Raw genomic sequence first — 24,010 nt, forward strand, 5'->3', positions numbered from 1 at the left:
AAATGCAAAAGAAATGTTAAAAGAAAGAGAGAAGCCCCAGTGTGGTGGTGCGCACCTTTAATCCCAGCACTTGGGAGGCAGAGGTAAGAGGATTGTTGAGTTCAAGGCCATCCTGAGACTGCATTAGTGAATTCCATGTCAGCATGAGCCACAATGAGACCCTACCTTGAAAAACCAGAATAATAATAATAATAATAATAATAATAATAATAATAATAATAATGAGAGAGAGAGAGAGAAGCTATGTTAATACCAATAAAATAAATAGACTTTTAGAAAGAAAGTGCTGCTTCATGATAACAAAAAGCTTAACTTAACTGAAAGATATGAAAGTTGCAAGTGGGTGACAGCAAGCTCCAAATGGTAACATAAAAATGGATAAAGTACATGAGTAAATTCAGAGATTTAGCATTATGCCGGAAATTTGACAAAGTTCTCTCAGTTATTTAGTCAAGCAGAGGAAAGAAGACATGGAAGCTTTAGAGAAACAATGAGGGTCGTTTCCATGTGTCTGTGGAGCAACCAGACATTAATTAAATGATGTACATTTTCTTAAGCACAAGTGGAGCCATTATGAAATTGTTTATATACTTGAGACTATGAAAGGAATCTCAATAAACTTCCAAGTATCAACTGCATTTGTTGATTTCAATAGCATGAAATTAGAAATTTAAAAGGATGGACTTTTTGGTCCTCTGTTTAATAATTATAAAAGCATACTTAATGACGCATATGTCAGGAATAAAATCATGTGAAATAATTATACCTGAATATTCTGCACATCAGAATGTGTGGGCTGAATTAAAATGGTATTAAGAAATGCATACCCTATGTGTCATGTTAAAAGATAAAAGTAAAAAGTGACATAGCAGAAAACTGAATGCAGAAAATAGGGATGCATTATTTTAGAGGAAATAGAAGGCACAGAAAAGAGATATTGATTTTTTAGAACCAAACTGTGATTGTTTTGGAAAGATAAATTAATTAGATAAATTTCTCTAAAGTTAAGCAAGCAAAAGAAAACAGAATGGGGAAAAAAAGAGAGAGAGATACAGAAAGTTATTTTTATAAAACCAGCCCTACAACAATTTGTAAGCCAGAATGGAAAAATAGTTGAAGAACTAGATAATTTCTAGAAGAAAATGAGTTGCTGAAGGTGTGTTCAAAGGATTAAAGCTCATTAATAATTCTATAGCTATCTTTTTGTTAAATTACTTTCTTTGAATCCTTCAAATTAAGTACTTGGCTAGAAAAATTTTACAGATCAGTTCCACAAAACAATTCTATGATCACACATGGACGGTGTAAAGTCACTATATGTGTATGTATATTATATATACACTACTAGCTCTTCACAAAGGCAAATGCCTTGTATCTAATTTGCGTTTATCCCAGAAATGGAAGTGTAGTGTAATATTAGAATATTCCTAAGTATAATTGACTACATCAAGAGCTAAAAGGAAAATGGCCAGCTATCCCACATACCTATGTTCCTAGTACTCAGGAGGTTAAACCAGGAGTTAGCTTAAGGCTTGACTGGGTTATATTGGGAATCTCTGTGCCTCTCACCACACCACCCCCCACCCCCCCACCCCACAAAAAAAAAATGAGAGTTAAAGAAAAATGGTGAGATTTTTCTCAAAGTATTCAAAAAACATTCAACAAAATTCAACCTCTTTTTAGAGTGTGGAACAATAACAACAACAATAAAGTCCCTGTATTCCTAAAGAAGAAAACTGGGAGTCAAGGGTATCCCATTAAGCTAATAATGGGAATCTAACTCTAAGCTATTACAAGCAAGAAATGTACAGTATTAAAGTTGAAAGGGAGAAATTTAATTTTCACTGTGGTTTCATTTGTTTCCTGTGAATAAAAATGAGACTATAGGGAAAGGATCAGACTTAAGAAAATTATCACTGGCATTTATAAAATTTATGATTTATTTGTGATGAAATACTATGAATCATATTTTCTTTTTTATTTTTTTAAAATTTTTTAGTTATTTATTTAAGAGTGACAGACACAGAGAGAAAGACAGATAAAGGGAGAGAGAGAGAGAATGGGCGCACCAGGACTTCCAGCCTATGCAAACGAACTCCAGATGCGTGAGCCCCCTTGTGCATCTGGCTAACGTGGGACCTGGGGAACCGAGCTTCAAACCGGGGTCCTTAGGTTTCACAGGCAAGCGCTTAACTGCTAAGCCATCTCTCCAGCCCATATTTTCTTTTTTAAAATATTTATTTATTTGCAAGTAGAGATAGAAGAGAGACAGAATGTGTTGCCAGGGCCTCTAGCCCCTGAAAACAAACACCAGATGCACGTGTTACCTTGTGCATCTGGCTTCATGTGGGCACTGGGGAAACAAACTATGGTTCATTAAGCTTTGCAAACAAGTTCATTAACCACTAAGCCATCTCTCCAGACCATGAATATTTTTTCTAATGGAGGCATCATTCATAAAAGCAGGACAGAAGTAATTATAATAATCTTTAGAAAAGAAATCTAAAATGAAGGGGAAAATATTTTTCAGTGGACATTTTTAAAGACTCAGTGAAGAGCCACATCATGTTCCTAAGGACCCACATTTTAAGCATAAGTCCTTCTCCACTAGTGCCAGAGTTTAAACAGTAAGTTCAAAGCAGTGCTACTTTGTTTCATAGAACATTGATAAATCTAGTCAAGAAAGTCCCACAAATCATCAGTATTCAGACAACAATAATGTGTAAGCTGTGATAATTAACAAAGTACTATTGCAAATGTGAGTAAGTTGAGCATCTGAAGTAAAGGAATCTTAAAATATCATCTGTTTGGCCACTTGTTAGCCAGAAGAGATGACACTGGATGAGTAGAAGAAAGATGAGCCAACAAAAATTGTTTGGATTCCTACTTCATTCCATTCAAAAGTATTGATTCTAGATAAAGTTGTTACTAAAATATCAAAACCATGAAAGCTTCATGAATATCTGTTATTGAAATAGGAAGGATAGCTTATGAAAATTTGAAAGGGGGTCTGGAGACAGATGGCTTAGCAGTTAAGGCACTTTTCTGCAAAGCCTAAGGACTCAGGTTCTATTCCCCAGTACCCATGTAAGCCAGATGCACAAGCTGGTGCATGCATCTGGAATTTATTTGTAGTGGCTTGATGCCCTTTTGTGCCCATTCTGTCTCTCTCACTCTCACTCTCAAATAAATAATAAAATATTTTTTAATTAAAAAAAATTGAAAGGGGCCAGCAGCAAAGTAAAACACATTCTGATTGTGTAGTATTTAGGGTCTTCTGTTTATTGAAATACAGGTTGCATTTGTGATTCATAAAATCAATAAAAGACCGAGATTGAGAAAGAAAGATCCTATTGCACAAACAGGTAAAATAATTACAAAGACTTTCTAGTTTGCAGAATAGGAAATGCAGGCGTCTTAGAAATATGTGAGAAGGGCTGGAGAGATGGCTTAGCAGTTAAGGCTCTTGCCTGCAAAGCTAAAGGACTTAGGTTGATTCCCCAGGACCCACATAAGCCATATACACAAGGTAGTGCATGCATCTGGAATTCATTTGCAGTGGCTGGATGCCCTTGGGTGCCCATTCTCTCTCCCACCCTCTACAATAAATAAATAAAAATATTTTTTTTTAAAAAAGAAATGTGTGAGAAGATGCTTCAATTAATTAAGAGTCATAGAAATGCAAGTTAAAAGCATGATGTGACGTATACACTAGCAAAATGGGAAGAAATGAAGATTTGTGATGATATAGGCTGTGTTTATATACTAGTAATAGAAGTATATACTGTCACCAACTACTTAGAAAACCACTTAGTTTCTTCTAGTGAAATTGAGGAAGTCTCAGGCCTTTTGTTCATCAAATCCACTGCCATCTTGGAGGGGAATGGCTTTGAGTTTGCTGTGACACTTGCCCACATTATGAAATAATATTTTATAGTGTGGTACAGTACTCAGATACATGCATTTTTGAAACAGAAGCAAATGCTTCAACTGTCCTTACCACTTGTAGTGTCCTCAAAAGCTTTGTCTTCCTTTCCTCTTAAAAGAGTTTGCCAATGGTTTTTGTTCTCTTTAAAAATCAATTAATGCCTCCTACCACTAAAGGACTCTTGTGAATGTATAGTAGTTGACACGTACAAAAATGTTCGTTGCTCACCATAGGCAGATATTGGAAATAACTTAAATCTCACAAGATAATAAAAACCCCAGTTAATAATACATGCTATGCAAATAAAATACAATGTACATGCAAAGTGTGGATCATTCTTAGAAAAGACAAGTCACAGAAGTTAACACAAATGGTGATGAATTTTCACTAAATTCAATAATACTTTTATGATAAGTCTAATCACTCTTGCAGAGGATTACTCTCTGAAAATCACTTCAGAATTTTATAGGCATCTATATGTGCATTCATTTACATTTACTGGCTTTGGGGCATTTTGATTTTGCTGAAAAGAACAGCCTTAATACATTAGTAAATATTTGTACTATTTGAAGCATAATTCTTATTGTTACATTAGGTATGTTTAAAATTTAAAATTAAAGTTAAAAATAATTTGATCTTATTCTAGAATACATGTGTATATATTAGCATATGTGTATATTTGATATATGTATTTGGTAATATGTCAACATGTTACAGATATTTTACAAACTTCTGATAGCACAGACAGCACTTCAGCTTCATCTTGTTATTGAGTGTCTCAAATGAAGAGTCAAGAATGTAGACTGGGGAGATGGCTGAGTGGAAAGAGTGTGGATCCAGGTTCAGATGCCCAGCACCTTGTGACTGCCTGTTGGGTGTAGCAGCCCTCCTATAACCCCAGGTCTAGGAAGGCTGACACAGGACGTCCATCCCTGTTGCAACCTGGCTAGTTAGAACAGCTGAATTGGCAGCTGTTTGTTTGATGAGAGACCTTGCGTCAGCAAATAAAGGATCTTCCTTGATGTCTGAATTCAGCCTCTCCTCCATGGCCATGCATGTGTTTGCATGCACACCTCGATCGTTAACACATGCAACACACACACACACACACACACACACACACACACACACACACACACGTCCAAATGTTGCTAAGCCTTCTTGTTGTTGATGTGTACTGCTAGGTCTTTATAGCTTTGGAGAAGGATGTGCATAAAAAAGAACTCAGATATTGACTTTCGGCAATCCAGATTGAACATAGTGGTCGTGTGATGAGCTTGCCTATTGCGTGCACCAAATCAGAAAAAAAAAAAAAAAAAAAAAAAAACTGATGTAAAAAAATATGTGTCTTATAGTCAGCTTGTTGCTATGTATAGCTTATCCTTAATTTCCTCACTGGCTTTGTTAGGACTAAAATAACTAAGCTATTGTATCTAAAATAATAGCATTCTTTGTTGTTTTTCTGATTTAGACTATTATTCCTTAGTATTCTTCATAAAAGTAAACCTTGTTACCATTTATCCTGAGGTATTAGTTTCAAGCTGAATGTTTATTTCTGTTATCTATTGGTATTTTTTTTTTCACCTAAAATTCCTCTCTTTAATAGTTATAATGTCAGGATAAGAAAAAATTTAAGTGAGATAGACTTTTAAATGGAAATCAATATTGGATTTTCCCTAAAACAAAATAACTTTGGAAGCTACTTCAGACCTTCTAAACTTAAACATTACTTTTATAGATTTTAGAAAGTAATTTTATTTTATTTTTTAAAAGTTTATTTTCATTTATTCAACAGAGAAAGAGGGAGAGAGAGAGAGAGAGAGAGAGAAAGAAAGAAAATGAGCATACCAGGGCTTCCAGCCACTGCATACAAACTCCAGACATGTGCACCCCCTTCTGCATCTGGCTAATATAGATCCTGGGGAATCGAACCTGGGTCCTTTGGCTTTGTAGGCAAATGCCTGGACCACTAAGCCATCCCTCCAGCCCACTAATTTTATTTTGTTTTTTACTGTAGAAAGGGTGTGGTGTGTGTGTGTGTGTGAGAGAGAGAGAGAGGAGTATATCTAGTAAATAGAGGGCCTGTTTAATGTTCATATTGAAATGTATCCATACATTAATTAAAAAATTTATACCAGAAAATGTTAACATGGTTTGCAATCAATGATATATTATATATGTACTGTAAGTTCTTCATTTACTTATTTATGAGATAGAGAGGGGACTAGATAAAAAGAGAATGGCACGCCAGTGCCTCCAGCCACTGAAAATGAACTGTAGACACATGCGCCATTCAGCGTATCTAGCTTTATGTGGGTATTGGGGAAATTGAACCTGTGTCCTTTGGCTTTGCAGGCAAGTGTCTGATCTGCTAAGCCATCTCTCCAACCCTTGCTTTTATTTTTTAAGTGAGAAAGGAGGACGGGTTTAGTCTGGCTCACAGTTTGAGGGTGCAGTCCATCATGGTGAAGAAGTTTGAAGCAGCTGGTCATGTTGCACCTGTGGTGAGAGAGCAGAGAGAGATGAATCTGATGCTCAGCCCTTTCTCCTTGCTCTTGAGGGTGGGGCTTCCCAACTCACTTAACCTAATATAGAAAATCCTTCACAGAGCTGCCCAGAGATTTTTGTTTTGGCATGGTGATTCCAAGATGACATTGGAGATTAATCCACCCACTGAGATAACTGGATTTGAATTCTAACTTGAGAGCCAAGGTCAAAGACCACCTCTGCAAACCCTGTCATGCCTCTGTTTCATAGTTGGTTACTAGCATGTGCAACCACAGTATAGTAAAGCAGCCCTGACTTGCCCACTTTCAAATGTGACTTGCTGCCTCACTGACCAGCTAATGTTACTTTAGCCACTCAATGATACTGTTTTGAAAGTAGTATGCAAAATTTCTCTGGATTGGTATGTATCTTCCTCTGGTCCCCCACTTTATCACACAGAAGCTTATTCTCATTCTCACCTCAACCTATACTTTTTCTACTTCCCTATGTCCCTCCCTTCCCCTTTACCCTCCTTCCTTCTAAAGAGTGTTATGTAGTCTTAAGCCAGCACTCGGGAGCAGAGGTAGGAGGATTGCTGTGAGTTCGAGGCCACCCTGAGACTCCATAGTGAATTCCAGGTCAGCCTGGGCTAGAGTGAGACTCTACCTCGAAAAAAAAAAAAAAAATAAAGAGTATTATGTAGTTAGATTACTGTGGCTGGAGGCCCTATTGTGCCAATTCTTTCTTGCTCACTCTCATTAAAAATATAAAATACAAGAAATAAAAGATTCAATCTGTCATAATCATTTCTTCAAGTAGTTTCCTTATGGTGAGTGGCTTAGAAGAGAAAGTATGTAAGACTCTCAGAGAGTTTCAAGACACTCTTTAGAGTAGATACTGGAAGTCAGATTTGATTTGTCAATTAAATAATTTTGTTTTTAATTTCTGTCACCCTATTCCTTTCTAGTTAATTCTATTTACACGTAGGTGTTTTAAACCTAACAGTGTATTTACAGATACATAATGTATTTGATAATGACATATGTTCATATCTTTTAGACTGTTACTCATTAAGAACTGATAGCCAAAAGATACTCGGCTGTGGTTCTAACCTACGTACAATTTTAGATTGATATTTTTCTTGTGGAGTCACTGGTTGCAATCAATCATTTTAGCAATTTATTTGTAATTAATTATTTTCACAATTTATTTGTTACAGCATGCAATAAAGGAAAACATCAAGAAAAGAGAAATAGAGGAAAGAGAAAAACGTGCCAGAATAGCTAAAGAATTAGCAGAGAAAGAACGATTTGAACGCCAACAAAAGAAAAAGCGCCTACTGGAAATGAAAATTGGTGAGTACTGTCAAATTCATTATTCATTCTGTTTGCAGTTAAGAAATATAAATTTTGTCTTACTAGCATTTTAATGTAATTATGAACAAAGAAGTATGACTGCATATTTCTTTAATTAAGCCTAAGGGCATTCTTCTTTGTAGTTTCCTTTCAATTTTTTTTTGTTTGTTTGTTTATTTTTACTTTTTTATTTGAGAGAGAGAGAGAGAGAAGCACAGAGAGTGAAAGAATGGATGCACCAGGTTCCTGGGGAATTGAGCCTTGAACTGGGGTCTTTAGGCATCACAAGGAAGCACTTAACTGCTAAGCCATTTCCAGCCCTTTAGTTTCCTTTCAGTGTTACTCAGGGATGATTTTGCCCTCTGGTAGACTCAGTTCCAGTGTATTCTTACTTCTTTCACAATGATAATGTGCTTTCCTTACAAGCCCTAGGAACTGAGTTTGAGCCCAACCTGTGAAAAAAATGCTAGGCATGATGGCACAGTCCCAGAACACAGAGACACGTGGTTCTCTGGGGTTCTCAAGCAACCCTGTTTAGCCTACTTGCTAAGGTCCAGGCCGCTGAGAGACCCTATCTCAGCAAAACAGTGGACAGCGTGCTTGAGGAACGCTTGCAGTTGTCCTCTGAGCTGTATCCACACAACTACATGAGAGGAGAGAGAGACACAGTCAGAAACCAGTTCTAGTATATATCATGTTTGTGTACCCCAATTCCTACATTTAACTGTAGAAAGAGTCTGAAAGTTTTATATACTTTTATTCCTCCAGACATGATGATATTGTTATCAATATGTTTCAAATGATCTTTTAGAGGCCTACATTGAGTCTTTACAGAGAAAAACATGATATTTGAGATTTAAGTAAAACATTCTGGAGCAACTGGGGAACAGGCAGTTTTATAGATGAAGTGAGATTAGTTGTGAATATTAATTGCTAAAGTTGGGAACTGAGTATTTGGTAGAAGGGGTGCACGCACTCTACTGTTTTCTCTACTTATATATGTTCCTAATTTTTGAAATAAAGTTTGAAAAACATGAAAAAAATTTAATTACAATTTTGTAGAAACATTTGTATATTTCTTAAGTTAAAAGACACAACTAATTAGGGAAGCAAAAGAATTGAGTCAGTTGCAGTTATATTTTCAACTCCTGAATTTGCTGGCTCTTTCACTCTGAAGCTACTACTGATGGTAGGGTTTAATTACAATGCAGCAGCTTCCTGCTAAATCACAGTCATTGAAATTCAGGACTGTGGGTGCACTTAGGTTTCGGAGGGGGGGTAGTGTGCAGAGATGTTTGTCTTCCTTTGTTACATTCACTTCTACTGGCAGACCTCATGTTTAATAAAGTGAACTGAGGCCGGGAGTGGTTGCACATGCCTTTAATCCCAGCACTCGGGAGCCAGAGGTAGGCAGAGGTAGGAAGATCTCCATGAGTTCGAGGCCACCCTGAAAATACGGAGTGAATTCCAGGTCAGCATGGACTACAGTAAACCCTACCTCAAAAAACCAAAATAAATAAATAAATAAAGTGAACTAAGTACTTGTTTCTTTAAGGAAGGAAAAATCATCTATGCACAATTAGTTATATTTAAAAGTCAGAAAGTGTTCTAAGAAGTATCTTGAAGTATGAATAGCAATGAAGATCAGAAAGATATACTATTGATTTAAAAAGTATGCTTCTGGAATAGGTTTAAATGCAAATTTTAGCCTTATTTATGGTCCATCATATTAGCTGAATTTTTGTGGCAAATTTGCTGTACTGTTTGGGGTTTGGGCTTCAGTGTCTGGTAACAGAACTTCACATAGTTTCTCTTTCATGCCAGTTTTGAGAAGTGACATCTTATAAGACTCCAAAACATTAGTGCAATTTTCAATGGAATACTAATATTCTAATATTCATATTTCATATTTTTATTCCATGAACTAATACTTGATTTTGAGGAATAACTTAGTTAACATTATTTTGAATTTTAGAAAACCTAAGTAGTGATAGAACAAGAGACTAATATTTATACTTCTATCCAAAAAGCACCATTAACAGTTTGGTACACTATTCTTTCATTTTTGAAATGTTTCCACTTTTGAATAATAGCTGTATTCCTACTGAGAGTACAGTTTGGTATCTTGCTTAATTTTGCAGTATTTCCTAAATGCTCACATTACTCTTTTGGTAAGGGGTTGCTGGACATCAAACACAGGGCTATAGGATTGTGCTGTAGGATGGAGCCACATTCACAGCACAGAATTTTAAAATTTATTATTTTTTTGTATATGTTTGAATACCCTACACCTGTCACTTCCAATTTGATTTACATTATACAGTAAAAAAAAAAAGAACAATAGTTACTTCTGACTGTGATCAATAGACTCTCCATATGAATTAGAAAGTCTTTGTAATTATTTAATTAGGGTATAGAAAATGATAAACTTTTTAAAAAATTATTTATTTATTTATTTATTTGAGAGCAACAGACACAGAGAGAAAGACAGATAGAGGGAGAGAGAGAATGGGCCTGCCAGGGCTTCCAGCCTCTGCAAACGAACACCAGACGCATGCGCCCCCTTGTGCAACTGGCTAACGTGGGACCTGGGGAACCGAGCCTCGAACCAGGGTCCTCAGGCTTCACAGGCAAGTGGTTAACCGCTAAGCCATCTCTCCAGCCCATGATAAACATTTTTATGACTTTTAGTGCATGTTTTGATGTGAATTGATTTCCAAACATTTTATTCTAATTTCACTGACTACCCACATAATGTTATTGTTGGGCATTTGTTGGGGAGTCTCATTTTTTTGACATTCTTTCTAATTGCCTAATTCACTTTTGCATTTCTTTGAATACTACTAAAGTTAGGTATTTTTAAAGTACTTACACCTCGTATTTACTTCCTTTTTGGTTACTTTTTAAAATTTAAAATAGTTCAAGTAGGGCTGGAGAGATGGCTTAGCAGTTAGGCGCTTGCCTCTGAAGCCTAAGGACCCTGGTTCAAGGCTTGATTCCCCAGGACCCATGTTAGCCAGATTCACAAGGGGCACACGCATCTGGAGTTCATTTGCAGTGGCTGGAGGCCCTGGTGCACCATTCTCTCTCTCTCTCTCTCTCTCTCTCTCTCTCTCAGCCTCTTTCTCTCTCTCTCTGTCCCTCTCAAATAAATAAATAAAAGTACAAGTATACATAGTCACCTTTTTCCATATCATATACAAAATAATATGCTTTTATTAAAATGTGATTTTATAGCATTTGACGACTTTTTGAAATAGGAGAGTCATAAGTATAGTGTATCTTACTAGCCCTTGATTTAATTTTGAGGAACATGTTGGCTAGTGGATACATTGAATTTTATGGCCTTCTAGAGAAACTGCACTGTTGTATTGTAAAACATAATGTTTTTTGTTCTATCTTTATTTTACTACTGTGGGAAAGAGATTTTATATACAGATCACTTTATATTGGTTCTCTTATCCTTCAATGAATAGTTTTATTTTTCCTATATGCTGTAATTATAGTGATAAAGAAGAATAAATAATTACCCTTTCTGTAATGAAGTTTAAATTTTGTTGAGATAATCAGGCAACCAAATATATAGACTAATTTCAAATAGTAGGTTATATGAAATAAAATAAGACAGGATAATGAAAAGATGACTGACAACGTGGTTTTAATGACAAAATTTGGTTTTGGAGAACCAAGAAAACATTAATATCTACATACTTCTCCTTTCAAATCTCTCCAGAAGTTGATGGCATTTATGATGAGCATGAAGTTAACAGCATTTCTGAGAGTGTGTTTACTTTGAGAAAAGCAGTTTCACAATTATGTGCTTTACTCTGTACTTATGCAGATTAGTTACTTTAAATCTTTTGGTGAGATCAGCAAAATATTTTTATGAAATTTTTCTTTGTTTTTGTATAGAACAATTGCACTGAAATCTGTGTAGAAGTCTGCAGCCTGGATTTCCAGGTATTAAGATAATAATGTAGACGTGTGAATTACTATGTTTATTTTGAGTTTCTTACCTCTGTAGAAACTTATTTCATCTGATTATTTTTATATGTAAGACACACACTCCTGAATGATAGAGGAAGAGACCAGTCATCATGTAATTCTGCCATAAACCCACAGGGAGCTTCCTTCCATATATCTCATGACTTTAGTATTTCCACCATGCAACTAGGAATTGTTTTTTTTTTTTTTTTTTTCAGATTTACCAATTCTCAAATCACTACCTGAGGAATAAATTATATCCCTGTTGTTTCTCACTCACCATTGCTCTTAGCAGAAGAACAGACAGCTATGAGAGATTTGCTAGTGCTTATTATCACTGACATTTCAAATGAGATGTTGTTAATAGAGGGAAAATAAGGATAAAATATAGGATGAAATCTCCCTCAAGAGAAAAGTGAAGTAAAAGATTCCTTTGAGCAGCAAATCCAAAGATGTATAGAAACTTATTTTCTCATTTTGATTTTTAATGTGATGAGTCAAGAGTTCTCTTAAATGCTTATGTATCCAGTTGTGGTTACTCTTGCCAAATGATGTATTATTCTCTAAATAAAAAAATCAAATTACATTAGTCTCTTTACTCCATGTGTGAATTATGAATTAGTAGACTAAAGTTTATCTTCAAATCTCAGTAAGTTAGGAAACCCCTTAAGTATTAATCATCTGTGAAAGCAAGCATATACCCTAGTATTTGTTTATAAGGTATACAGCTACCCTCATGCCATCATTTTTAGAAAGGCAGGTGGGAATAATGATTTCCTGTGATTATGACCAACATAATCCAAACTCTGTTTCTGTTTCTTAATCATGGAAGCAAATAGGGCATTGATGATAGAATTCAAATACCCTGTTTAAGACTTCCTTAGTATGTAAGATAATTCACATAATTTTTAAATAGCACATCAAAATAGCCTTGAAATGGACCCAGGCCTGTGTAATGATGCTTTGTGGAGGAATATGCAAGAGCTTATTTAATGGAGCAATTAAAACTCTATGAGCAGATCCTATATTTTACTCTTTAGGTTACGATTTGTCTATTATTTATTAGGTTTAAATGTCTCATTTGGTGCAACTTCAGCCTATTAAATAAAGGGTAATTAGCTTTTAGAAATCCGTTGTTTACCCACATGGACAAAACTGCTCCTTTGTTTTCCATTCTGCAATTTAGAATAACTGAACAATTAGGCATCCATTTTAGAGGAAATGCTTATTGCATAAAAACTACTTGAGAATGTCTCTGGCAGTCACACCAGATATGCCATTAATACGTATATTTGCTTCCAGAAAGGCTTTGACAATTACCCTGTCCTCTTCTGATATCATAAAACTTCTATTTTTTCCATCATTGGGCAGATTCTAGTTTTGTGCAGTAGTGCTTTCAGTTCTCTGGTGGTGTTGACAGTTAAGCACATAAATAATCCAATGGTTTTAATAATTTTTCTGTTTAGATTGGTAGAACAAATTAAATTGCTTGCGTTTGGACCTACTTCCTTTTTTTTTTTCTACCTCATAGAGTAGCAGGAACAATAACTACTCTTACTAACATTTATTGATTACATTTTATTTCCTAGGCTCTGCATATTTTTATTGCACATTATATTTATAACAAACTTGAGACTATTTTCATCAAAATGTTCAATTTTACTAATATGTGAGCAGAATGTCACAAGCAGGGAAGACCAGACTTGTGTCTTCAACTAAAGATCATTTTTGTAATCATTATTTTATTATTGCTTTTTCACTGGTGAGTTTAAGTACAGTGAAGAAAAAGGGGAACAAGGTATGGTAATTAGTCTATAACCTTAGACTGTACCTATATCAGGCTGTTGAGAATTGTCCTTGAGATCTCAGGAGAGAGGGATAACCATCTCTTTATTTTGTACCATAATTGGTGGTTCTTAAAAGTCACATGGTCTCTTCTTTCTTTTGTGTTTATAAATTTTAAGAGATTACCAAAATTAGACATGTTTCCCTACTTACTTTCAGTCCCCCTACTTCAGTTTAGGTTCCATTTTGTCTTTTCTCTCTGTTTGAAGATTTGTTCCTTTCAATGTCAAGGACAAGGCAGAGCATAGCAGCCCAGCTCCTCCTACTTCTGAAACACTGTCTTTACTGGTATAAGTGGTATAAGTGATGAGGATAGCTCAGCACATGACAGAGTTCCAGTAATAGTAGTTCTGAGGGGGATGGAAATATATCCACACTTCTAATGTTTGACCTGGAATAGAAGTGACGAAAGCACAGAATTTGCAGAATATTGAGTGTGAGAAAGGGCACAGACATGTCATGCTTTCCTCAGAAACAATTGCTCCAAGACACAATCAGTTCCAGCAGCTCCACCACCATTTTCCTTTCAATGTTACTATATCACTGAAATTCCATTCTATGGTCCCTATAAGGAGTATTTGCTAGAAAGTTTTCCAAATGTTTCTGTTAGTCAAAGATTTTTTTCATGTGCAGAAATCTCTTCCATTTGGATGGCATAACTTCAGTTTAAAAAATACTTTTAGCATGTAATTTTTGTGTATGTACACTTATCTGGATTATTTCTATGTAACTATTTATGGCTCACAGGCTGTCTTATGTTCTCTCCCAACATGCCCAAAAGAGTGCACTGGGCACATCTTGCCGTAATTATTAGCTGGCTGCACTCTGTAAACTATGATTTACTTTTACTCTTGTTTTCTCCAAGATGCTTCTGAGCAGAATTTATACTTGATATTAATTTATTTTATTAACCATTCTTGTATTGCATTGTATTTTTAGGTTGTGTTAGTTTGCAAGGGTGACCTAACTCCCCAGATGCTTGCAGGAACCTGTTGGCTAACTGACTGTCTCAGTAGCCTGTTGGTCATTACCACTGGGCATTACACCACAGCCCGCCATGCTTCTGTGCCACACTATGTATAACTTTAGAGATGAAAGTGCCACTGTTTCAATAGATCATACTTGGAGCCATGATTTTTTGATTTTTAAAGTTTTTTCCCTCTATTTTTTTAAAATATATTTTTTTTATTTATTTATTTGAGAGAGGGAGAAAGAGGTGGGGGTGGGTGGGAGAGGATGGGTGTGTCAGGGCCTCCAGCTACTGCAAACAAACTCCAGACACATGTGTCCCCTTGTGCATGTGGCTTACATGGGTCTTGGAGAATCAAACTGGGATCCTTTGGCTTTACAGGCAAACACCTTAACTGCCAATCTTCCCAACCATTTTCCTGTCTATTTTTGATCATTCTGATATTCAGTCCTTAAAATGGAAGTAAATCCATTCTTTGGATGTGGAATTGGTTATGAAGGACGTACAAAGTCTAAAGTCATTATGCCAAATGGGGGAAAAAAATCAGTAGTATTGGGCTTTTGGTGCTGAGTAAATATACCCAAGGGCAAATGTGGAAAAATAAGCAGAGAAATTGAATATTTATATCTTATTTGTAAATGGTATAAATAAGCATTAGTGTTTAGATGAAATTAGGCATTATTTTGTAATAGAATTTGAAAAACTTGTTTCCTGGATGGCTTCCTTCCTCAGATAGCCATTATGCTTCACAGAAATTAGAGGCAACATAATATTCAGAGTTAACACTGAGGGCAGCCTTAACACAGGCTAGAATGCCCCAAGACAAAAGAACATGACAGAGTGTAGTAACAGAAAATAGATGACTGATTTTGGAGGGTCAATTCTAGGGAGACTATTGGCTAGCTAGAATGAATTGTCATCATAGAACTTCCAGTAATAATTATCATTAATGCATAGAAGTGACAGTAATTTTACTTGAATATAGTCCTTTCAACATTTATTTTTAAATGATTAGCATTATTCAGTCAGGAACTCTTGCAAAGCAGAAGCATTTTTGTAAAATCAATGCTGAATCTGATGTTATATCAGTAACTCTGAAGAGAGTTTCATGAAGGAGGAAGCTACATACCCCCCCCACACCCAAAGGCAGGCCAACTCTTCTCTGAATGTGTGACATTTCATACTTTTTAACCTAACTGCAAAGTCAGTTGCCTTCAGTTGCTAGAAAGTCAGGAAGATTGTTTGCTTGGAGAACAAAGGGGATTATTTTGATTCAAAGGTCTAAAATTAAGGAACAGATCCTAGTTTTCTGAGTTCACACTGTTCTTTAGGGTTTCCAAGGGTGCTTCCGCTGAATCACAGTTGTGATCCCACATTTCTGAAGAGGTTCTTAATGCACTTTAGACTGCTTTCTGCTGCATTTATGTGTGAGCAAAAGTATTATGTTGCTTTTTTCTTTCACTGTTTATTCTAGTGTTTGCTGTGGGCCAGCAAAGGTCTTTACTGACCCATGTGGGACCATGATGCCTTTTGCTAGTAGCCACTCGCAGTTTTTAGTTCCTGGAAGATTTTATCAGATATATATTAAACCTATTAAATGTTTCAAAGAGTCTATCTTATTTTGCTGTGGTGATTGTGTTCTGTCTTTGTGGATTTGATACATAAAAATACAGTATTGCTAATTGGAAGTACTTTTCTTTTTTCCTTGAGGAAAGACCCTAATTTGCTGCCCTTACACCTGTAGAGATTTTTCCAAAATATGCCAAAGGAACTTGGTGTAAGGAAGAGTGGGATTTGTGTTATACTGAATTCTATGGATTATCCCATTTTAATACTTCAGAGTACACAGCATGGCAGCCTGTCTTCTCCATCATGTACCCGTTGATACCCTTGAGCAGAGTTGGCTACTATCTGGAGGCGTTGTGGGAAGTATAATAGCAGTTTCTTCTCTGCCTGGAAGACATAAGAGGAGTCCAAGAGATACCAAGCTGTGTTCAGAATTGTTACACTGGTGTGGTGGTAAAGCTTGGCAGGGAGTGTGTTTTGTAACCTTTCATCCACCCTGTGAGAAAACTCCCATTTTATGTTGAGCATCATCCTCTTAAAGGACTTTACTTCGATGTAACAGAAATAAAATATTTATCCAGTTGTCACTTATCAGCTCCAGAAAGGGAAAGGAAAGAAGGAAAAATATATCTAACACTGTTTCCATTTTCAGAACAGGAAGAAAGTTAGGTAACATGAACTTTTCAATCTGGACATTGCAGGCCAGACAAAGTGGGGGGTCTCCATAAGTGGGGGTCCTGTGTGTGTGTTTTCTAGCCTTTTAATAATGTGGGGGTCGATTGATTTTGAAATAGAAGTTAAAAGTTTTAAGAACTTTTCTTCATCCTAGAAATCTATAAGTAGCCTTTTTAAAGAAAGATCTATTTCATGTCACTAATTTCATACTTAATTCTATTTAAGAACAAAAACAGACAAAACCTGATATGTTTTACTTTATGTAATGTTTAATGTTTTTTTTTAAATATTTTTTGTTCATTTTTTTATTTATTTGAGAGTGACAGACACAGGGAGAAAGACAGATAGACGGAGAGAGAGAGGATGGGCGCACCAGGGCTTCCAGCCACTGCAAACGAACTCCAGACGCGTGCACCCCCTTGTGCATCTGGCTAACGTGGGACCTGGGGAACCGAGCCTCGAACAGTTGTCTTTAGGCTTCATAGGCAAGCGCTTAACCACTAAGCTATCTCTCCAGCCCATGTTTAATGTTTTTATCATTTTATTTTGCAACTGTTTTGTGGGGTAGGGGCACACAAAGACCTCTTGCCAGTCTAAACAAACAACAGATGCTTGTGCCACTTTTTGCCTCTGACTTAAGTGATGGCTTGGAAATTGAACCTGGGTTGCCAGAATTTTCAATCAAGTGGCTTTAACCACTAAGATATCTTCCCTTTACCTTATGTTTTATTTGAAAGAATCCTTCAATTACTGTTCTAGTTTGGCTATGAGAACTCCACTTCTTTATACAGAAAGATTAAACTTTTCATTATTTCTCAATAAGCCTCATGAAAGTAAAACTTTTATACAACAGTGGTCATGTTTTAGAAAACAAAGTGTTTAAAATAGTCAACTGTGACTTCTACTATCTTCCCATAGCAGGTATTCTTAGTAAGCATTTTTTAGAATATTTATGTAATTTGTTTTTAGGAATAAAAATTCTTCAATTATACACATCCTATTTATGCAGACCTATTGTAAAGCAAATCGGTCTAATCATAGGAGAAGGTGTAACATATGTCAAGTTTGTTTTATATGTTCTTATATTAGGTAACAAGTAGGAATTTTGTAATCATGGCAGCAAAGTCAGATGTGCAAATACATAACTGTTTCTATAAATATAATTTAACTTGGCCACAGGCTTGCCTGCTATAACAACTTAGTTCTTTCCCTGTTTTTCTCTGTGTGTATGTATTCAATAATTCCAGCATGGAGTTCAGTTATTCACATTTCGAATTCATTTTCCATCTTTTCTTATTTTCCCCTTCTTTGATGGCAACAGACAGGGAAAGAAGGAGGGATGAAGGGAGGGAGAGTGGTGGGGGGGGATCACCATGAGTTCAAGGCCAATCTGAAACTATATAGTGAATTCCAGGTCAGCCTGAGCCAGAGTGAGACCCTACCTCGGGGAAAAAAAAAAAAAAAAAGAAGTTAACCTAATCTACCTACTCCCTCACAGGTGATTCCTATAAAATATCAGCAAATACAAACCAACAAACCAGTAATGTAACCAGTCAGGAATGATGCTTGGGTCGAGCTGTGGAAAGAAATGAGTGAACTGGCAATGTGGAAAATCAGTTGTGCTTTGCCTCATCCTGTAGGCACACCCTCTCAGCATCAGGCAATACTGTGTCTTTATCTGTTGTGCAAAACAGGGTTTTGAGGCAAAAGTGCTGTATGGAAAAGGATTGGGCTAGGAAGCTAAGTATTGTAATTGTGCAGAAGTTAAATATAGAAGGCCTCAACTAGGGATAGTAAAGGAGTTAGGGTACCTGAACCCAGAAAGAAGATAGGTGATTAGAAAAAGCAGTTAAGGGAGTGAAGGAATAGGGCTTAAAGTGTACTGGATGGAAAGAAACACAACTCGACAGCGACTTTTACTGCTTTTGTTAAGGAAACCAAAATGTACTTCCCTTATCATAAATAATGAGCAGGGCTAGAGGGGTGGCTTAGTGGTTAAGGCATTTGCCTGCAAAGCCAAAGGACCCAGGTTTGATTCCCCAGGACCCACGATAGCCAGATGCACAAGGAGGCACATGTGTCTGGAGTTTGTTTGCAGTGGCTGGAGGCCCTATCACACCTCTTCATTCTCTCTCTCTCTCTCTTTCTCTATCAAATAAATAAATAAATAAATATTTTTTTAATGAATAGGACACCATTTTTTATAACTAGACTAACCTAGAACCTCTGAGTAAGAGTAATGCTTATTAGTTCATGAGGGGAGCCTGGAGGCAATCCATTCCTAGAATCCAAATTTGGTTCTGTTCAGGTAGGGTAAAAAGAGACTATATCCCATTTTTCCCTCTTAATCAAATGACTCTGTCCTACCCTTTTGCCGTCATCTGGGGTAGCCCAGATGTTCATTTCCAAGCCTCTGAGTATGCCATTAGTGATGTTTAGTTTCCTGGTATGTGTGATGGTATTGTAGTGAGTAATTAGTAATTTCTTGAAGCATACTTAAGCACTAATTATACCTTAACTAGCATTCTGAAACACATTCCCAAGGCTGTTGTGTGATTTCCTGTTATGATTAACTTTCTGACCTAAGAAATCATTGTAATAAACATTAGAATATCTCCTTCATTAATATAATTATTATTGTGTTGATAGAAAAATTTCTTCCTAACGAAACTTTTCCTTCCACAAATATTTATTTAATGTATATTATGTCACACTGGTATACTAGGTCCTGTGGAACAGCAAAAACAAAGTAAGCACCTATCCCTGGCACCATGTGACCTGGTATTCCCAGTGAAAACAAGCCATCTCTCTTTCTCTGTTATCTCTTTTATCTATCTATCTATCTATCTATCTATCTATCTATCTATCTATCTATCATCTATCTATCTCTATACATATGATGTATCTACATATGAAGTATCTTATCTATATATCTGTATATGAAGTATGCAGAGATGGGGGCATAGTAAGTGTAAGAAGGGATATCACTTAGCTGATAGTTTTTTGTTTGCTTGGTTGGTTGGTTGGTTTCCATTGCTAAGATTTTAAGTATCATGTCCAGTGTTGCTGTTCTCTGTGAATGCGGGTGGTATCATGTCAAGTGCCCTGGTACAGCTGAGGGATGGGATCAGCATGGCCTAGCCCCTTCTCTACTACTGCTTGAGAGATAGCAGGCCAATGAGCTTCTCATAGTATAATTCTCCTCATTTACCAAATACGATTCCTTGTTATCTTGGAAAATTGAATCTATAGTCTGTAAATTAAATTGTAAATAAGAATCCCTAAAAACAGTAAAAATGTAATTCTGAAATATGATTCAAAAATTAACTTTGCTTTCTGGAAAAGATCTACTTTATTGTATAGAATTTGCATATTTTATTATGTTGGCAAATGTTCTAAAAAGACATTTAAGTTATTTTAGTTCTAGAACTTCCTCTCCCTCAGGACATAAAAAATGTCATCTTATATTAACCTTATATACCCTTCTGTGAATTTTGTCTTGTTAAACATTGGGCCTTATTTAATTTTTTTAAAAATATCCTGCTATTAGAGCCCAAACAATCCCATTTTGCTTACCTTCCTCCCTATTTATGATCCAGTCATTTAGTACATTATGAATCTCTCTTGATTGACAGGATGTCTTGTTTTGATTTATATTTGACTATACTACAAATGTTCAGTAACTTTCTTACAATATTTTCTTCATACCTTTGATCAGCTTTAAAGCAAAAAGAAAAAGAGAATTGACTGAAAAACACTGATGTGTGAGCATTAGGAAAATATGCAGGAATAAGTGCATGTAGAAAACACTTTTCCTTAATAGAAAATTGCCCTTGTTGACTTCTAACTTGCTATCTATAGTCTTAATGTTCTAAATGGATGGTGCTTAGTATTTGTGTACAACACAAGTGAAAATAGCATATATTGCAGAATTGGTTGGCTTTTCTACAGAGTGACAAATTCTCATTTCCTCTGACAGATATTCTAACACACTTCAGTCTGTTTAGAACAGAACTCATCGACATGCATTAACTAAGCAGCCTGATCTAGTTATAATGCATGTTTAATGTATGACATGTTCGGTGTAGTGAAACTACTTAGTTTGTCATAACAGGTAGGGTAGCCTCTCTAGGAGCAATTTAACCTGGCTAAAATTTTGTTTTGTTTTGTTTTTTGAGGTAGAGTTTCATTCTAGCTCAGGCTGACCTGGAATTCACTATGGAGTCTCAGGGTGGCCTCAAACTAATGGCGATCCTCCTACCTGTACCTCCCAAGTGCTGGGATTAAAGGTGTATGCTACCACGCCCAGCCTGGCTAAAATCTTTATCCATTACAACTGTCATAGAAATGACAGGCTTTTCACTAATTAGCCATTTATAATCCATGAGCTTCCTAAAGACCGTAAATGTTTATAAACACCCACAGATGTATGCACAGCTGACTCAGTTTTACTTGCAGGAGTAGGGGACAGAGGTAATTTACTTTCACTTACAATGAAACCCCCATTTTAGATAGTTTCTCCCTTCTTTGGCTTTTTTTTTTTAACCACAGCTGTTAATAAAGTAGCAAATTAACTAATCTAGTATGAACTCCTCTTGATGTTCACAGTCCTTGATGAAAACACTAATAAGTAGAAATGTCTTCATGAGATGGCTACTAAGAAGGTGAAAATAGAACACCCAAGCTTAGATAAATGCATCGTGCCACCAAGAATTGTTCTTATTTCTGTAGGTGTGTGACTAATACCTAATTTCAAATTGTGCAACCACAGCAAGTTAACCACTTCTAGAATATTATACTGAACTTTCAGAAGATAAAAGACAACATCTTCAATTTGAGAGAAAGTCTGCCATGTTTGTTGGTAGTCTGGTTCTTTGTTGTTTCTTTTCAGTTATGTGCTAAGGGTTTTGTTGTTATAGATGTGTGTGTGTGTGTGTGTGTGTGTGTGTGTACATGTGGATCCACATATGTTTTGGTAGCAGTTCTACCCAGAGCTTCATACTACTGAGTTATAGTCCCAGCTCCTCTTTGTGAAATCTTGTCTGCTTTTTAATGTAGTGTCAAACTGTGTACTGTCTCATTCTGACCAAAGGTAAAGTAGTAATATAAATGTAATGAATCTAAACTCTGCAAAGTTACTTGTTTTGTCTTGTTTCTTTGGGTCTAAAGAGTGTACAACTCAAAAGTTTATCCAGGCATGTTTATCATGTATGTTTAATGGAGGCCGCAAAGAGACATAGCTGAATAGAAATAACTGAGAGCCCCAGGCTGATGGAGGCATTCATGAGTTACTTCAAATTATTTCCCAATTTATGGAATACTTATTTTACCTTATTGGAAAAGAAAATTAATTATTCCTAAATAGTATGCCAGAAATATTTCAGAATGTTAAAACCAGCTTTATAATGGATTGTGGTCAAGAACATAATATTGGACCTGAATACAGAGATACCACTTTTTTTGTTTGTTTGTTTGTTTGCTTGTTTGTTTATCAAGGTAGGGTTTCACTCTAGCTCAGGCTGACCTGGAATTCACTATGTAGTCTCAGGGTGGCCTTGAACTCACAGCAGTCCTCCTGCTTCTGCCTCCCAAGTGCTGGAATTAAAGGCGTGCGCCACCATGCCTGGCAGAGATACCACTTTTTAGATAATGGATATGATTATGACATTTTCATTGAGAGGAAATTGTAATTGTTAACTGGTTATGCAAGAATCTGATATTGCTGTAATAAGAACACTGGCTAGAAACTCAATAGTTTGAGATACAGAGGTGACTTACTCATACACACACACACACACACACACACACACATATGTGTGTGTATAAAACAACTGTTGTGTAAAATCTTTCATGAGGTTGGGGCTTGAGCAGGTTTGCGTATGTGATTTTGAATGTGAATGATGGGGTAGATATGACTAACTCATCCCAAGTTGCATAGGATTGTCCCATTTTTAAGGACAAACAGTTCTGAGTTCACAGAAAACCTCTAGTCTTTGCAGTCTAGAATGGTTAATCATCCTACTGGTTTTTGTTCATAGTAAGACCTCAATTGTCTTCACTATAGAAAGCCAAGAAAAAGAATGAATCATTCCAGTGGAAGAAAAGAATGGCATAAGAATGGTCAAAGAAGAGCTAGAAAGGAAGCTTGAAAAGTAGTTGCCATTGAAGTAACAGAGGAAAAAAATCTGATCAAGAAAGTCTGATGTCATAAGGCCCAAGGAGTAGACCTTAGAAGCAAGAAGGAAGGAGTAAGGAGGAAGAAGTCAATATTGTTGTGTATTGCCAAGAGACTATGTAATGAGCACACTAATAATTGTCCCCTTGACCTCAAACGAGAGGGTAGAGGTTTGGCAAGTGAATATGGGAGATATAATTAAAGATAGAGGACTTGGAGGTCAAATGAGGGCAAAGTAGCTATCTTAATTTGTTTAAGTACAGATTCAAAGGAGTGGAGCTTAGTAGAGAAGGATGACCAGTGAATGAAATGGGGAGGAAATTATAATCTAATATGTGTAGAAAATTGTGTTGGCAAGCTCTGCCATCTTGATATGTGGGGAGAGGGCATGCTGGACCCAGAACAGGTATTTTGTAGGTCTGATGTTAGGAAAATGATAAGTACTGGCAAGAAGAGGGCACTAGAAATCATCTGTTCATTTCTAAGAAAGCCTATTTCAGTTTAGATGACGCAGTGAAGGGAGTGCTTATTGAAGAAGGTGAGCTGCTAAAACCATCCCACTCTACCAATAATGTTGGAGGAAGTAAAGAACAGGAGTACCTTAGCTCTTGGCCAGTGGTGACCAAGAATGATGACAATGGTTTTCCTGGTCTTAAGGTTTGACCTAACTGTAGCAATCAGCAGATTTAGGTGGGTGGTTTAGCATGAAAAAGGCTCAGTCTGCTAAACATCAAAAACTAGTTAGTGGAAAGACAAGGTGATATTAGGGCAGGAACTCTAATATGATGAGCTAGCCAATCAGAAAGTGGCAGACTTTCCCGTTAAAGGTATGGTTTACATAGGTAGCTGATGCACATGCACTTTTAATTGCCTAATAACAGATATATCTCTGTTGTCAGATCCCCAAAGCAGGTCATTAGTTCCTCTGATGCCTTTGATTCAGGGAGGTAGCTGTCCAGTCACCATGTCACAGTAATAAAACAAAGCATTCATGATGATCGGATCATTATGGGAAATAAGGGTCA

The 24,010-nt window shown here is 36.3% G+C and overlaps 1 protein-coding gene across 4 annotated transcripts in view; it reads left to right on the forward strand.

The window, feature by feature from the left end:
* Positions 1-24,010, forward strand: part of Diaph3 (diaphanous related formin 3) — a 530,142-nt gene that overhangs the window by 365,987 nt on the left and 140,145 nt on the right. For all 4 annotated transcript variants that reach the window (XM_045145419.1, XM_004651009.2, XM_045145418.1 and 1 more), the window contains one exon: positions 7,635-7,770. In XM_045145419.1, the coding sequence (XP_045001354.1) occupies positions 7,635-7,770 (136 nt within the window). The remainder of the gene's footprint in view (positions 1-7,634; positions 7,771-24,010) is intronic.

Source organism: Jaculus jaculus, chromosome 3 (assembly GCF_020740685.1).
Source record: "Jaculus jaculus isolate mJacJac1 chromosome 3, mJacJac1.mat.Y.cur, whole genome shotgun sequence".
Classification (NCBI taxonomy): Eukaryota; Metazoa; Chordata; class Mammalia; order Rodentia; family Dipodidae; genus Jaculus; species Jaculus jaculus.